The 17,016-nt window shown below is 42.1% G+C and overlaps 2 protein-coding genes across 4 annotated transcripts in view; both read right to left on the reverse strand.

Moving 5' to 3' along the window:
• Positions 1 to 17,016, reverse strand: part of LOC103384526 (ER membrane protein complex subunit 3-like) — a 629,629-nt gene that overhangs the window by 374,449 nt on the left and 238,164 nt on the right. The window lies entirely within an intron of this gene.
• Positions 3,293 to 16,205, reverse strand: kif5aa (kinesin family member 5A, a). Its single transcript, XM_008318039.3, has 28 exons — positions 15,487 to 16,205; positions 11,708 to 11,795; positions 11,557 to 11,630; positions 11,250 to 11,354; positions 11,101 to 11,149; positions 10,955 to 11,010; positions 10,780 to 10,867; positions 9,044 to 9,168; positions 8,859 to 8,963; positions 8,088 to 8,236; positions 7,786 to 7,934; positions 7,508 to 7,686; positions 7,312 to 7,380; positions 7,012 to 7,218; positions 6,740 to 6,886; positions 6,463 to 6,651; positions 6,189 to 6,306; positions 6,017 to 6,078; positions 5,793 to 5,902; positions 5,597 to 5,698; positions 5,450 to 5,510; positions 5,275 to 5,346; positions 5,042 to 5,146; positions 4,526 to 4,742; positions 4,278 to 4,443; positions 4,106 to 4,185; positions 3,878 to 3,917; positions 3,293 to 3,356 (listed from the first exon to the last, which is right to left on the reverse strand). The coding sequence occupies exons 1-28, from the start codon at positions 15,613 to 15,615 to the stop codon at positions 3,293 to 3,295; spliced, it is 3,105 nt and encodes a 1,034-aa protein (XP_008316261.1). The 5' UTR covers positions 15,616 to 16,205.

Genomic DNA, 17,016 nt, shown 5'->3' on the forward strand with positions numbered 1-17,016 from the left:
ATAAAAAGATTCTGTCCACGGTCACAGACTGACGGCTGTGACGGTCTAGCTGTCAGTTACAACGGCCTCAATGAAACCACCCACACGAAACCTTTCTACAAGTTTATTGTTCAACTACAACACAATGGTTCACATACAGTTCAGCATAGTGATGGCTCTATATATACAGAGAGATTTGTTCGCTGTGATTCTTTGGACAATCATGTAGACGTTACACTTGTTGTCCTGAATAAATAAATGAATAAATAAATAAATAAAATAAAGATTTCTTTGATCAAAGTTAGCCCGTACTTCTTATGGATTTCATCATGGCGGCATGTAAGGGGGCGCTGTTTTACTTAAAAGCACACAAACTTTAAATATGTTGAAAGGAGACGGTGAAAGAGCAGTCGAAGATATAATACACACTTCCCCTGATCGATTATTTTTTTGCACTTTGAACAAGACGTCAACGAGAGTTTCTGGCTAGAAACATACAGTAGGGTTTGACCACAGAGAAGCTGCGAGTGGAGACATCTGCTGGAATACAAATGTTATGAACTCGACCAATGAAATGTTATTTTTCTTCATGTTAGAAACATCATCCTGCTCCTTCGGCAGGCTTTAAAGAACACACACTAACTTTAAAGTCTGTGAATGAAGATGTAGCTTCAGGCTGATGAGTCACTGTGACTGTGGAGCCCTGAGATGTTGTCTGTATGAGTTAAAGTGAAGGAACTGTTTTTCTCACAAAGACATTGTTTTGGATGTTGAACCTAAGACAGATCAGAGACAGAACTGGTCACGATGACATGAATTTAGTTGTTTCAATAATAACATCTATTTCTCCCCTCATATATATATAAATACATACGTAATTTGGTTATGTATTTCTCAATATCTATGAAGGCACGTTCAGATCCAGAATATTCATCTTCCTAATTTTGGTCCAACGTCTTCTGTCACAAACAAACAAAGCTGTCTTCCAGTTTTGAGGTCGTCACCTCTGATGAACCCGCTCTTACTCAAATCTGACTTTGACATTCTGCCTCTCACCTCAGTCCAAACACAACACATGCTTCAGACCTGCTGCTTTCCTCTATCCTGATTGGCTGGTCAGGATTTTTGGCAGAAGAATTACAGCATGACCTGACAAACACATACATCATAGTCATGTCCACACCAGACTGGTGGCTGCTCAGCGTGGGGACAGTGGACGGACACTTTCTAATGATTAGACCTGTGGTGAGCCTGAATGAAAACCTTGGCAACTACACTGCCAACATCCCCTCACACTCTTTGCTGCAGACGTTTGTTTTAAATATTGTATTCAGGAGAGAGGACCGGGTTTATGGATTATGTTTTAGAAGGGAGAATTCTAGACATTTTCAACAAAAAAAGGCCTGTTGAAGCAAAGATAAACGACAGTTTGTCCAACAGGGACTTAGGTGGACAGTCCAGCTGCACATAAAGGAGGACGTAAGCCTTAGCTTTTCCCTCGTTTACCTTCTCCAAATATAATTATAGTTGTGATCTGAGGTGAACCTGAACTATTCATATCATCACACTAAATGTTTGACAGCGAATCATGAATAAATTTGCCGTTTAATTTGTTTGTCCTTCTTTGATCCTTAGGTGAAACACGGTCCGTGAACAGGATGTGGCATGAACTTAGAAAACGTTTGCCCTAAAAGGAGAATTATATCTACTGACTAACACTGTGACTTTAAAGATCTACTCATACTAAGTTTTTTAAGCATATGGTGATAGTTGTCTAATGAGTATCTGTAGAGGTAGTATTCACAGATGTATGAAGGAATAGAAAAGGAGAAGTCAGCGCTTGTTAAGGCTCGGTAACAATAGACATGGGCAGCATAACCTGAAGTGCACAATAGCATCACCTAGCTGCAACGCAGGATCGAAGCAAATACAAAGGTCTGGCTGCAGTTCTCCTCCTCGCACACTGGACCGTGTTCTTGACTTGTTCATAGATCGTAACTAAGAAATGGATGAAGCCGACACTGAACTCGTGTCTGTTGATGTTTTGATGTTGACGTTTTCCTTAAGAGTTTTTCTTTGGCACCGATTTCTAGTGAAAGGTCTTCTGTAAGAAAACACTTGATATATTTTTTATATATTTTCAAAGTTCTGCTACTGGATAGAGAATAAAAATCGAGTCGGTAGGAAAACGGCCTATGAGAGCCATCGCTTTACATCTACGACTAAGCTGATTTTAGACGTAGTGTTGTCACCGAATGCTTTATCAACACGTTCAGTTCAGTAGTTCAGTTCTTCCACCGACATCTCTCATTACACTAACTGCTGAAATCAGTTCTTTCAGCTGCAGCAGCACCTTTCAGCCCTGACCTGCCATGACACAGCTTCATCCATCTCTTACATACAATCTATGTTTCTTGTCACATCATTTTGTGATTAAAGTCCAAATCCCCCAACATCAGGATCCAGCTTACTTTAAAATAGAAACTCTGAAGCAGCGAGACCAGGATTAGGGGAAACCAGCTCACTTTCTGGTGACATCTGTCCGAGTCGATCAGATGCTTCAGGCGCTGCATTCCAGCTCCCGAGTGGAATCATGACATGCAACAATTTGAAAGATAACCCGCTAAGGGACATGCATGCAGAGAGTTGGGTCTTCTGTTACACTACACACTATATACTGTTATTTATGACTGAGAAAAAGGTCATGTCTGTGTGTCATCCACGTGATGTGTGCAGGAAGTGATGGAGGCTGTGCGTTCACACAAACAGTTGCTGGTCAGAAACCTCTACTGGAGTATACAACACTATTATTTACAACATGAGTGTGTATTAAATCATCAGGGACGGACGGTCAGTTGAAACACTTCAGCAGGTGAGTCAGCATCACTGACAGATGTATTATTAAATAACTTTGTGGTGGACCTACACACTATGATAATAAAGTTTACAAAATGGAATATATTTTTTCTTTTCGCCACTGACTGATCTGTAACGGACTGTACCCCAAACCTGAAGGGAAGAGTTGGAGGAACGGGGGGGCTTCATCTAGTGAATAAGACTACAGGGCTACACATCTTCATCTTCATCTTCCTCAGTGGTGTATGGTGAGACGGGCTGCATGCAGATGGGAGGGCAGAGGGTCCTTGATTGGAGACAGTGTTGGGTCGACATCTGCAGCGAGACAAAGAGCATGAAGTCATAGATATTGAGTTCTTTTCTTCTTCTCCCATGTTTAAAGTTGAGCCAGGTCAAAATGATCAGCCCCGTGTGTGTGTGTGTGTGTGTGTGTGTGTGTTTTTGTGTATAACAGGGTTTAAGTGGGGGCGGGTGTAGTTGCGTTTGTATCGTCCACCTCACTGCCACAGTGAATATCACTCCTGTCAGTGTGTAAGACAGACAGAAAGAAACACCACAACATGAAGACGGTTAATTATGACAAATCATTTAGTGCAGTGGTTCTCAAACTGTGGTACGCATACCACCAGTGGTATGCGAGCGCTCTCTAGTGTTACATGTGGAAAATTCATACACCTAAATTCACATTTACAATTTCAGTTGAATAAATCTGAAACATACCATGCACAATTAGACAACATTTAAACATAAACATCTCTATAAACATTTCTAAACCTCTCTCCTGTGGTGGAAGCTAACAGTGAAGGCCTACGCTGCTGTATTCTAATGTTGGTCATCATGGTGGTACTCAGAGAGCTCAGTGATTTCTCAGCTGGTATGGAGTAGAAAAAGTCAGAGAACCACTGCTTTAACAGATTAGTGTGAGTAACAGATGGAACATTTAACAGCAGCTGTGCTTTAATCAAATCAATGGTGTCAAACAGAGTCAAACAGAATTGGGATCTGTGTTTGTCCATTTCCATTGACTCAGTGATGTCCTCACCTGTTGTCGTTGATGTCTCTCGTTTCACTGATGTTGTTACCTGTTGGAAACAAATCAATGATTTTACTCAATATTCAATGATCGGCAGTAGCAGTGGGCAGTCTTTACACATTTAGGTGGAGTGTTAATGATGTACTATTTTAATACAGACATGGGTTCAGTGGGTATCAGCCCTGTTTATTATTAAGAAAGGTGAAGTGCTGCTCATGTGTGTTTCCTCCCACCTACCGTTGTCAATGTTGAGTGGGAAGGACTCCAGGATGTCTCCAGTATATCTGCCTGCTCTGTAGCCCAGGGCTGTGGAAACTCTGAAACAAACGTCCGATAAATCAGCACCGTTTACAGTCGGTCTAAAAGGAGAGTCCAACGTCGGTGTGGTCAGTGAGGGATTCAAACTCACGGGTTGCTCTGGACAGAGTTGGACTTGCAGGTGGCGCTGCTTGTATTCGGCTGTGACGCGCTGCTCTGGAAGAGGGCGTTGCTGTAGGTGTTGGCGGTTGCACGGACGTAGGCGTAGAAAGGGTTTGTGGGGTTTACGGGCAGCTGCTTCGGTCTGACTGGCTTCGCTGTTGGACAGTTGAAGTGATCGATTATGTAGATACAAAAAAAGATCAAGAATTCAAGCGTGTGCATGAATGTTCTCATTACCAATCTGTGCTGCATGGGGGCGCCGTAAGGCGTTCTTTGCTCTCATGGCGTCCTTGATGCGGTCAACCTCCTGCTGGTAGCGGCGGCGGTCAATCATGGCTCCTTCCTTTGCGTCCCTCAGTGCAGTCTCCAGGGCCTTAACTCTCTCAGCAGTAGACCGAAGACGTTTCTCCAGCTTTGGAAGCTCACAGCGCAGATCTGCATTGTCACGAACCAGCTGGAAAAAAGAGAGAGTTAGAAAATATGTTTGCTATGGCCGCAATGTTTTATTTTTTATAGTTTAGCTTTTTCCAGCCGCTCATCTCTGAGGTAAATACATATATTGTGGTGATGTGATTTAACCTGTGGTTCCACATCTTTTTAATTAGCTATAACTATAATACAGATAAAGGTGTAGTGTGACATTTAATGCTTTATTTCACAAAATATACCACCACCTCCTGTCAATCAAACCCTGAGGCCTGAAACCATCAGGTCAGTTCAACTTCATGCAGAGGTGAGAGTTCAGGTACTCACCTGTTTGTGAACCTTTGTAAGTTGGTCCAGGTTATTCTCAAGAAAGGAAATCTTCTGCTTCTGGGTGCAAAACCCCCCGCTATCATCAGGCTCCATTTCGGAACTCTGAGTAAGAGATTAGGATTAAAAACACAAGTGAGTGGATTACTGTGCTGCTATACTGAGAGGCTGAGAGTCACAGATATTTTAGAATAGGTGTAAAAAATCATGATGACTTCTTGTCAGCTGCTTACTTTTTTAACCCGCGACGTGAGGTCTTGAACGAACAGCTTGCGCAGGTTGTGGAGGGTCTGGAGTTCGCGGGCCTGGAGGACAGACAGATTATTGAAGTTAGCAGGAAACGACGAGACTGTGACTGTCTTTCTGAAGACAATGAGACCAAAAGATGGAAAAATATATTTCACTTACGACAGTCTCCTCCAGACCCTTCAGGTCCTGTTTGGTCTGCTCATGACGTTCATGCAAGAATCTGAAGAAGCAACAGAACGTGTCCTTTCAGCTGTAAACATTTCAGCTGACATGCACAGAGATTTGAGTCACGACTCTGACACTTACGAGAGCTCCTCCAGGCGCTCGCTCTTGGTGCTGTCCTGACTCTTCAAGCGCTCAAAGTCGGCACGGACCTGAGCGAGCTCCAGCTCCATCTTAGAGTTACGGCTGTGGTGAGGAAACATGGAAATGGTCAGGAAGTCGTTTGGGATAATAACAAGAGGTTATCTAATAAGGTGAAAAGGTGAACAACAACACAGACTCAGTGAGTTCATCGATGACCCGCTGCTTCTCATTGATCTCATCCCGCAGGCGGGTCAGCTGCTTGTGATGGAGGCCACGGTTTGGTTCTCCCAGTTGACGGGAAGACTTCTGGACAAGGACAGAAAATATGAGAAAACTGAGGAGTCTGGTAAAAACTTAAAACTGAATAATTAAACCTGGACTGGATGCCCACTTCAACATCCACGGATCAGAATTATTTACCTTCACATTTCCATCCTCAGCCTCTCCCTTCTCCACACTCTTCTCCTCCAGCAGAGAGTTATCTGTATTGGAGGAAGTTGTCAGTCAGATGGAAAACTCTTGATCTGACAATAGCGTTGAACATTTTTCTATCTTTTCTTATCTCATTCGTCATGTGTGGTTCTCATGTTACCCTGGTCCTGCAGCTTGGCCAACTCCTCGCTCAGAGAGTCGTGGCTCTCCTCCAGGAGCCGCTTCTTCTGCTCCACACTCTGCATGTACTCGGTCAGAGAGCGGATCTTTGCCTCATGCTGCACAAACACAACAACCCAAAGTTAATGAAACAGTTTGAGAAATATATCCACTCAATTGAAATCTCAGAGAAAACTCCTCAGCTGATTTCTCTCTTCTTCTTTACCCTGATTGGTTTTGTTTTCTTTCACCCATGTCATTGTCTGACTCCTCACCTGAGAGATGAGGAGCTGGCAGGAGGAGAGCTCCCGCCCAGTCTCCTCCATCTTGCGGTGACACTCCAGCTGCATGTTCTCCAGTTGGCGGCAGCGTTTCACCATGCTCTTCACCTCTGACTTAATCTTACTGATGTAGAGACGAGCGACGGTGAACTCCTCCTCGATGGCGCCGCTGATCTCAACCGGCTGCAGATGGAGGAGAACCCAAAACCAACATTTGCTGATGAATCGCAGGACAAACTAAATCCCGTGACCTCTCCACGACTCCACTCACCAGTTTGATCTCCCCATTGCCCACGATGGCGCTGAACTCACTGAGGTCCCTCATCAGACCGTTGAGGACGTCAGCGATACGTTTCCTCTGCTGACCACTGACCTCCTGCATGCGAGACAGTTCTGCCTCCAGCTCCATCAGACTGGCCTAAAACACAGACCAGAAGGAGCTGTGACTTTAACACTCAAACGCTGAAACTTGAATTGAATCCACATGACATCGATCGCCATCTAGTTTCATTTGTAAACTTCCTGTTGATGTTAATGACGTACCATTTTCTGAGCCAGCTGATCAGCCAGCAGCTGGTTCTGCAGGCCTTTCTCCTCCACCTCCTGGCTCTTCTGGTCGTAGTTGATGGCCAGCTCCTCCAGAGCCTGAAGCACCTCCTTCACCTCAGCCTTGGCACAATCACTCTCCACCTGCAGCCTGCCCAGCTCAGCCTGAACCTTGTCTCCGTCACCACGAGACGAGGCCACCAGCTGAGTGGAGGGAGAAGAGAGACTTAATTATAATTCTTTTTTTTACAGCACACTTGAAGTGTGTTTGTGTGATTTGAGTTCATGTCCACACACTTCATCCTGGTCCAACATCTGCTGCTTCAGCTTCTCCACCAACTGGCACTGAAGGTTGATCTCATCATCCTGTATCAATGTTATCAACACAAACATCGAGTATTTACTACTGTATTTACAATTATTAATAAAAAACGAATTCACTTATTTAATACAGTGTGTGTGTGTGTGTGTGTGTGTGTGTGTGTGTGTGAACCTTGTCGTCCAGCTGCTTGTACAGCTTGCGGATCTCCTCCTCATACTTCTGACGTTCCTCCTCAGAAATACGGACCACAATGGAGGAGGTGTCATTGTCCAAGACGGGCCGCTCCTCCACAGTCTCGATCCTGTTGACCACGTCGGCGGTTGTCCGCTCTGTCTCCGGGACATTCTCTCCTAAGGAAAGGGATGAGGAGCCAGTAAACACAGGACCAGAATTCACCTCCATTGGTTTTTTAGTTGAGACGAACGTCATGGTACGGCACCGTGACTCACCGTTTCTCCAGCGGTTGAGCTCGGCCTCCAGTTTCTGGATGGTCTCCTTCAGAGTCTTGTTCTTCTCCTTCTCCTTCTCAAACTTCCTCTTCCACTGCTCGGCCGTCAGCTCCAGGTTGATGGACGCGGTGTTCCTGATGGTCTTGGCTCTGTAATGAAAGCAGATGGTGAAAACGATGGAAGGAGAATTTACACAAAGGTCAGTCTTTGAACTGCTCCGTGTTTACAGACTCACAGGACAGACTACTTTCATTTTTGTAAATAATTAACATTTTGACAGTTTTCAAAGATAATAAACTGACCTTTGTCCAAACATGAGAGTGGACTTGGTCTCAGCGTCGTTGTAGCTGGAGGGAGAGCAGCAGATGAACATGGTGGTGCGACAGTTGCCGCCCAGAGAGTCCTGCAGGATTCGAGTCATTTTGCTGTCACGGTACGGGACATGAGATTTCTGTAACAGTGAAGAGGAGCGAGGAGGAATGGAAGGGAGAGACGAAAAGCGATATTAGGAAAAATGAAGGAGAAATATGAAGCTGGGACATTTTTGGTTTCATAGGGATACATTTCAATCTAATTATTCAGCAAATCTTAAAACTAACCCTTATGTTTTGTTCAACGTTTAAACATTTTAAGCTAACATAAAACACAGTGTCACTACAGTTGGGACATTTTAGCAGCTTTGAATTAGTCCTTTTAAATCACAGTGGAGAAATTCACACTGATGTTTATCTTGTGGTGATAAAACAAGAATTTGCTTCCTTTGTGAAATGCAATATATTTCTGTAATATGACTGCAGTATATTCCAGCATTATACACTGCAGTATTGACTTCATTTGGAAGGTTGAACTTGAAGTGCTTGTGTGGCTCGTGATGTTTGTTTTTTTATTATAGGAGAAAATGCGACATTAAAATAAGTAAACAAAGCCACCATTTTACATCAGCTCCAAATCAGTATCACTGTGGTCATGTTGATGTCTGTTAGATAAAAATCTACTTCTCTCACAGGAGCACTCAGTCTGAGCATTTACTTTAGCGTCTGTAAAAATGAGATACATTTATAGAAGTGACTCACCGTTCCCTCAGCCAGGGCAGAGATGACATTTCCCAGAGCGGAGAGAGACTTGTTGATGTTTTTAGCCTCATCCAGAACAGCTCCGGCCGCTCCGGTCTTACTGACCTGGAACAGAGACGACGATGGCACTGATGAACAGCTTAAGAACAAACACAAACGAAACACAAACATCTTTTTATCCACACCTTCTCACTACCAGCCAGATCCACCAGGTAGAGTTTTCCACACAACTTCTGCTCCGTCTCCACGTGTTCCTGCTTGATGTTGATGAGGAAGATGCTGTGGCTGCGAGAGCTGTGCTCATTCATGTCTGAACAAAAACAGAAGTCAAATAAAATCGAACTTAACTTAAGATAACAAATGTTATTTGTGCAGTTCTGACACATTTGAGCACTCTTCAACACAGTGAACTGGAGGAAAAGGTGCTACAAAAGAACTCTTTTTTAATACATTTTAATTTCCTGGACACAGACTTTTCTACATCACTTTCTATGTCATTTATTTATTTATGTACATTAAAGATAACAGAGGTTGATATCTGAGGCCCGTCGTCTCTCTGTCTGCAGTGTCTACACCATCAGTCTGTTTTCTCTACCTGTCTGCAGCACTGTGAGTCAGCAAAGCCACAGGAAGCACAGGAGACTGCTTCTCCAGGCAAAACATTAATTAGGGCTGAGCTCTAAAAATATTTATTTAATGTTCCACTTTTTTATTTGAAGGCGATAAAAACTGAAAACCCACATAAAAATAATCACAGAGTTTGTTTGTGTTCATTAAAGTTTTATAGTCCTGTTCACATTTGACTGTGTTGTTGGGAGTCATTACACACAGCCAAACTGAATATTTAAAGCTCCTGTGATTAAACCAGCAAACACACGTCCTGCCAGACGACACGCTGCAGCAAACGACAAAGCTAATAAGTCGGGTCGCACAGACTGTATTGACCTGAGTGGGAAGAGGCTGAACATAAATCAATACAGTGACTTGTCTGTATTTGTTTTCAGGGACCGCTTTTCTATAAACATCACCACATAATAGGACAAAACCAGCAACTGTAAAAATGTTAATATTTATTTAAATATATTTTCTTAAAAACTTTAACACTTTTTTATGTATCTAAAATAAACCAACAGGACACCTATGGTAAATGACCTATGATGAATGTAATGGCGGTTAGAAAATAATGGCAAAACTGCTGCCCTCTACTGGTGATAGTTTGTCCAATAACAGTGACATGGCTGTAAAACACCAGAGACAGAAAAAACCCTAAAAACTAAGAAGTAAATCCTTGCAAAAATGAATGAATACACGGTGGTGTGTGTTTAAATCTCTAAAATGTCACTGTTATAAATGGGCTACAGAGGAATGATTCAGCAACAGTTCAACCAAAAATAGCAAACTCTGCTCAGTGAGATTGTATTTCTGTAGCATAGTGAGAGCCAGAGCCAGTAGTGGGAAAATGTCAGTTTGGTTTGTCATCTATTGTAAAATTGAAAGGATTTTTCTTTATAACCTTGAAGAAAGCCTGAAAAGATTAGCTCACTCACTGTAGGATAAAAATGACATAACAAGGTGCAATAAGGGGTCACATGACCATTATTTCACGCATCACTACGGAGGCTGCTGCTGCTGCTGCAGTGACTAATCGACAGAAAGCCTTTGTCAGTGGGAGAGGAGTTAAAATGTCTCACTGCCAGTGTTTGTCTTCAGGCGTTTTGTTACACATTAGAGAGAGAGAGAGAGAGACTGGTCTTCAGATTTTCATTTGTGTTGTGAATAAATGTGTTTGTTTTTTTTTAATTATGAGATGCATTTACTGTGGTCACAACGGTTGTAAGTGACTTTGCATTTTTTTAAGCCTGTGTTCACATATACTGAGATCAAACTGGACATAAATAAAAGAACTACAACAAAGACTCACTGGTCACAGCCACGTGGCGGTTAGATTTGCCCTCGTCGATCACATCCATGACCTCATCAGGACTGGAGACAAAGCGTTCAGTGCAGCCCTGAGACAAAGTTCGAAACATATTTGTTATTGAAAAGCCCAACACTAAATTAAAAAAAAAAACATTTTGAAGTAACACTTGACAGACCTTGACAAATGGGACCCTGTTCTTGTCTTCATGGACAGACAGGTTGGTCTTTGTCACTGGAAAATTAAGAAAGATGAAAAATGGCTTAAGAAAAGCACTGCTTCATATGAGAGACTGAATCTCCACTGAAGTTCGTCAGCACTCACCATCCAGCAGATCACGGATTTTGTCCATGTAGATTTCAAAGTAGGAAACCTGTTGTTGGAGAAGGAAAATCATAAAATATGAATATGATTTTTTTAATTATTATTTTTGGCTGATTACGTACAAAAAAAGAATACAAAGAATCCAATACCTTGATATGGAATTCAAGGTTTTCATCCATAGCAAAGATGTGGTTGAAAATATCCTCAGCGATGCGAGGAATGATTCCCATCTGGTGGGGGTCATGGAGTTTGCCCTAAAGCAGGATGACACACAGACGAGTATTGAACAACCGAAAAAAGATCCTAAAAATTTAGAGTTTGAGTTAAGTTCATGATGAAGGTTCAAAGACAGAAGACACCAGAGAGGCCTATTGTTTAATTGCTGTAGTTCAGACTTTTGAGGAAATATTTCTGCATCTGATCTGCTGATCTGAAGGTCATTAGTATGAAGTGTACCTCCATGGTGTGAGTCTTTCCGGAGGAGGTTTGTCCATATGCGAAGATAGTGCCATTGTAGCCAGACAGGACATCTGAGAATGAAGATAAAAAATCAGTCAGAGAAGTTGAATTCTTACTTATTCAGTGTAAATAGTTACAACATCTCTACCTTTGACGATCTGCTTGGCACAGGTGTTGTACACTTGCTCCTGGGTTGTGTTTGTGGGAAACACACGATCAAACATAAACGACTTCCCCTGTTAGCATCAAGAAACCAAACACAAGTGAGGATTAGTTTTGAACTTTCTTGTTAGAGGATTAATATAAAAACTTCACTTTTACCCTTTGGAGTGCTACAGTGTTTTGATGACCTTGTCCGTCGGTGTGTATTACTTTGCTGCTGCCCCACCTGATTTATTTGTTGTTATTTTGTGTCTATTTTTGCTTGCTCTGTTTTAACCATACACTTTATTTCTTTCAATAAAAGAACACTGAATTATAGTCAGGAGTTGAAACTGGACTAAATGCTTTACAACTATTGTAAAGTCTGACACAAAGCAGACTTCTTCACCAGTGCTTAGTCATGTCTCTGAGCCCTGTGAGGTCATCAGTGATTGGCCCAGGTATCGATGCTGGAAAGTGGCTGAATCATCCTGGCGTGGCTGACCATGGACACTTCCTTATTGGAATCTTAATACGTGAGCACTCTGGGGTAGAGCACACTTTTACTTATCATTAAGTGATTTCCTATTCCAGGAGAAAAGGCGTTCTATAGACTTCTAGTCAAGAGATCATACAACCAATGGGAGATAAACTCCAAGCAACCAACATCTAATGTAAAGACCCGGGTGCCTCGTGACTAACTATGACACATCACATTGCTGTCACCTCCTCTTTACATTACAGCTCAACAGTGACCTCACCAGGTGAAGCTGACTGAAGCTTTTCACTGACATCTGTGACTCAGTTTGGAAAAAGCAGTGTGGTCTATAATTTACTGCGTTCCAATGCAGCAGTTCCCAATACGTGTTAATGAGCACCAGGTGTATTATCTCCTCTGACTCAAGGCACAACAGAAGACAAGAAATTACACTTTGATTGTAATCAAGAAACGAAGATTTTTGGTTGCGCTTAAATTGAAAACTAAGACTAACACGTCCCCCTCTCGTTCACATTCAGTCTCCAACGTCTACGTTGCGTCGTTTACATCTTCAAAATAACATGATAAAAACTGCCGTTTTTTTATCCCATGTAAAGGAAAATAACGAAAAAAGCAAAAAAATGTGACAAAATGGGCACAGACCAGACTGTCTGCCACCATAAGAAGGTGTGTGTCTTTTTTGTCTGTGTTTGAAGATAAATCAAGTTAATTAAAGTGGCTGTTGGTTTAAGTTTCCTGAACAAATACATTCAGACAACACTCTTAGATTTTCTTTAAATTTTTACAATTTCAAAGATCCACAAAATTATATTTCAATATCTGCAGTGAAGTGTAAATCCAAATGTTTGACTTCTTTTTGAAAAGTCCTTCTGAATAATTGCCTCAGATTAGATTATTTGGTGAAATTGTTGTGTATTTAGTGTCTGTCAGAGACTTTCAAGAATATTAGCATCCTAAGGAAACCAATCCATCAGTATAACATGATAAGGTGTGTGTGTCAGTTATCTGGACCTGTGTTGGACTGCTGACCACGCCTCATCTGTCAAGTGGAACTGGAACCAAGTTCCTCTCCTCTTGTTATTCTACCCAAAGTATCTCAACTCCTCCTCAAATGTAAACCCAGCCTGTGTGACAGGCTGACGAGTGACTCAGCCATAACAGTCCTTTCCACACAAACCAGATTATCATTCTTCTTAATGTCATTGGCTCGTGTGACGCACACAACACACCAATGATTGCAGCCAGAACAGAAGCTGTATTAAATGTCATTAACGCAACGATCCATCTGCAGACAAGCTGCCATGATGGAGCTATTTAACTGAGTGAGACATCACTAGTTCCGGGGACAATGGAGGAGGCGCAGGAGATAAAACGTTGGGATGAATGAGAAGTGGACAGTAAAAACAAGAGACGGCTTCAGGAGAGTGGTTAAAAAAATGGAGAGAAAAAAGCTGAGAGAGAGAAAGCCGGTCCGTCACTGTACAGAGGAGCTTGTTGGACGAGTATTGATCCTCTCTGCAGGAGATAAGAGGGGTCGGGTTCTGCTCCGCATCATGACAAGAGCAGAGAGAAGGGCAGAAGGAGATGATTGCATTATCACGGGAGTGGGTTTCTTTGTCATCCTCCATTTGAGCCACATGTATATAATCCAACAACCCTCCCTGTAATTTACCCTCTAGTCTCCATCTATAGATGTTTGTCTTTTACTGTGACTGTGGTCTTTTAAAACATTTTGTTAAAATGTATGTACAGCTCTCTGGTTTATCTGACCTAGAAATAAGCCAAACCGATCGATCAATCAAGTGATCAATTGTTAAATGGGTTGTTTTGACTTCCTTTTTGATTTTGGACACAAATCCTTCCCATCATTTGTTGCATTTTATGAACCACATGAGTCAGGGACAAATCAAAACACATTTGACTATTAATTCATCAAGAAAAATACTGATTAGTTGCAAGCTTGCAAATATATTTGTAAAATATATTGCTATGATCATATCTTGGTCACAACTCAAACAGAACCAGAGCAGAACTAGCTCTAGCTAACTGGAGCCACTTCCATGCTCCATCAACTTCTAAGTTGCACCACCTGTTTATCCATTACAGATTTTATATTTAGATAAAATCTCCAAAACTGATTTTAGGGGGAACAACCTTCAGACAAGACACGTTACACCATCTACAGATTTCTTTTTCCACTGTTTCCCAACCACAGGTCATCAGGTCATAATTGGTCTGGACAATTAAATAATCTTCCACTAGTTGGCAACAGATATAAATTCAACATCAGGGTCGTGTTCAACTAAACAGGCCCAGGTTTCATACAGAAATGAAAAGGTTCTTATAATTCATTACAGAAACATTGTGTCACATTGTTGCTGAATGGTGCAGCGTGAGAGTTTTCTAATGTAACATATGGGTTGATGGTTGTGTTGGGGAAACACAGCCATAACTAATAGGCATGAAAAATGGAAAAGACATTTCGACATGAAAACATTTAAAACCAAGCTGTGTCCTCATGGCACAATGTAGGGTTTCGAAATTTCCTTATGACTGTGGGTTTATAATAGTGACATTTTGTAAAATTGACCATAAAGGCTTTCATCGTAGGCCTGGACACAACTCTGGCCACAGCATGATCTTCCTAATGTATTTAGACTGTTACGCGCGACATAATTTAAAGTTTAGAAATCTAAGAAAGAGGTTGCTGGACCATACAGTAGTATAAAATGTTTGCTAACGTATAGCTAAAGATTTGTCAAAATACATACTATATATAACAACACGTGTACATAAAAACAACCATGTGTTTATGTACACAAAGGTAGCATTAAGATGCTAAGACATAAAGTATAAACTAAAAAATATAAAATATAGCCTAGTTTGGAAAATTGATCAAAAGTTAGACAATATTTGAACATCTTACAGTAACATTATCTTAACTTCAGTTGTCAAATTACTTATTTTTTAACAGTCTAACCATGGTACTACAGACCATGTATCAGGTTATTCGCAGCACCAACACTGATTTTATCAGATGGTGCAGGGAAAAGGCCAATTTGCGCATTTTAACGAAACACTGACTCTGACTCTTTTTGTTGTCATGTCAGATTAATCCAGATTTAAAGGGTTAAAGGTGTGGTGTTATTGTCTGGAGCTGCCCAGTCCACAGCCTCCTGAACAGATGGGTCCGCCAGCTGATGATTTATTGATGAGGGGCCTTGTATATGTATCTGTGCTCACAACAAAGCGCCACTTCCTTCCGTTTTCTTTCTTTTTTTACTCACCCCGACGGTGACAGTGTCGTCCCCTTGAAATTTAGGGAGAAATTGATCCCCTCGTATAATCTCAGACTGGTTGAGAGGACGAAAACGACACAGCACTTTTATATTACACTCCGCTGGGACGTCGGCCATGGCGCAGATTTGATGAGGAGGAAGGCAGGAAGGATGCTGCTTTCTGCTGGAGGAGAGAAGGATGCTGTAGCTCGGGCTCAAGGACTCACTGATGATGAGTCGGTGAAAATAAACGAGGCAGGTCTGGCAGAGACGATGATTCGACGTTTGTTTTGGGGCAGATTTATCCGGACAGGCTGAGAGTGAGGCTGCCGTTTAAGGATGCACAGCTTTGCGTGTCGCAGTGAGGCGGTCAGGCTGAATTTGACGTGGAAAAAAACAAATCGATCGTCTACATCATTACAGAAGCCGACTGTGGCGACGCTGTGTTTTCCTCCTGTGTCTCTGGTGGTAGAATCTCGGCTGTGTCGTTTTCTCAGGTCTCGGGTGTGGCGATGGAGGAGTTGCTGCTGCTGCTGCAGGCCGGCTGAAGGTGAGATGCTGCTGGAAGGACAGTGAGATAACTGCTGGTGACGATGTTGCCGCCAGGGTCAATACAGCGACCTCTACCGTCCGATCGAGGAAGGGCGTGGTCTGCATCCGTCTCTTTAAAGTGGTACAGCATCTGCAACTCAAAGCCTTTCATTAAATAAATTGTTTAAGTTCTTGTTCTGTTGTTGTTCCATAGTTAAAGCATCACTATAGGATTGGAATGATTGCAATATTTAAGGCAGCGGATACCGCTATATTCATTTTTTTTAAACTATGTTTGTAACGGATGGCAGTGATAAATCTAGCACTTTCCTAAAACATACACATGGCCAGCTAACCTGGACATTTTCACCCAGTTTATCACCAGTGGACCTGCTTCAGTCACTGTTTTTCTGTACTTCTGTTTTCACTAAGAGTAAAAAGAATGGACAGCATTAGAAGTGACAGATTAGAGGAGCAGTGTTGAGATGAAGTCAGGGATAATCTGAGGTAGCAGAGATACTGACATCCTGGGTCAAGCAATTTGGAGATAAAAACAAAAATTTAGACAAGTTGGCACTGGATGAGCTGCAAGCCCTTTTCCTGTTTCTGAAATTTCCTTTTTATACGAGATATAAAACATAGCTGTTGTCATCCATCATTAATCACACCCTCACCCAAATGAATGCGGTGCCGCTGCCTGTTCCATTCAGGACCTGCCTGCCTTCAAAAGAGAATTTTACAGGTCAACATACAGCTCCACCCTTGTGACAAGCACATTTTGTAAAGCAGACAGTGCCAAGGACGCTGATTCAGCCTCTAATCATAACAGCTATACTTGATCTCTCAGATGCCTGAATCCTTCCTGGAAGCTCTTTTGATTGTAAGATGACTTAAGGCCTCACCTTGAAGAAGAATTACTGTTTGCTGAAGCAGGAGCGATGCAGAAAAGGCCTGAAGAGGCAGAAAAAAGCTTATCCAATTATGTCCAATAAAGACGTGCGTGTTTCA

Source organism: Cynoglossus semilaevis, chromosome 10 (genome assembly GCF_000523025.1).
Source record: "Cynoglossus semilaevis isolate Cse_v1.0 chromosome 10, Cse_v1.0, whole genome shotgun sequence".
Classification (NCBI taxonomy): Eukaryota; Metazoa; Chordata; class Actinopteri; order Pleuronectiformes; family Cynoglossidae; genus Cynoglossus; species Cynoglossus semilaevis.

Bases quoted from the DNA above. Each gene is read 5' to 3' on its own strand.
- kif5aa (XM_008318039.3), bottom strand. From the start codon at position 15,615: ATGGCCGACGTCCCAGCGGAGTGTAATATAAAAGTGCTGTGTCGTTTT. The intron at 11,631-11,707 runs GTAGAGATGTTG...CTTCATTCTCAG, and splicing joins TGCCAAGCAGATCGTCAAAG to ATGTCCTGTCTGGCTACAAT. The intron at 7,381-7,507 runs GTTCACACACAC...ACATTGATACAG, and splicing joins ACAAGCAGCTGGACGACAAG to GATGATGAGATCAACCTTCA.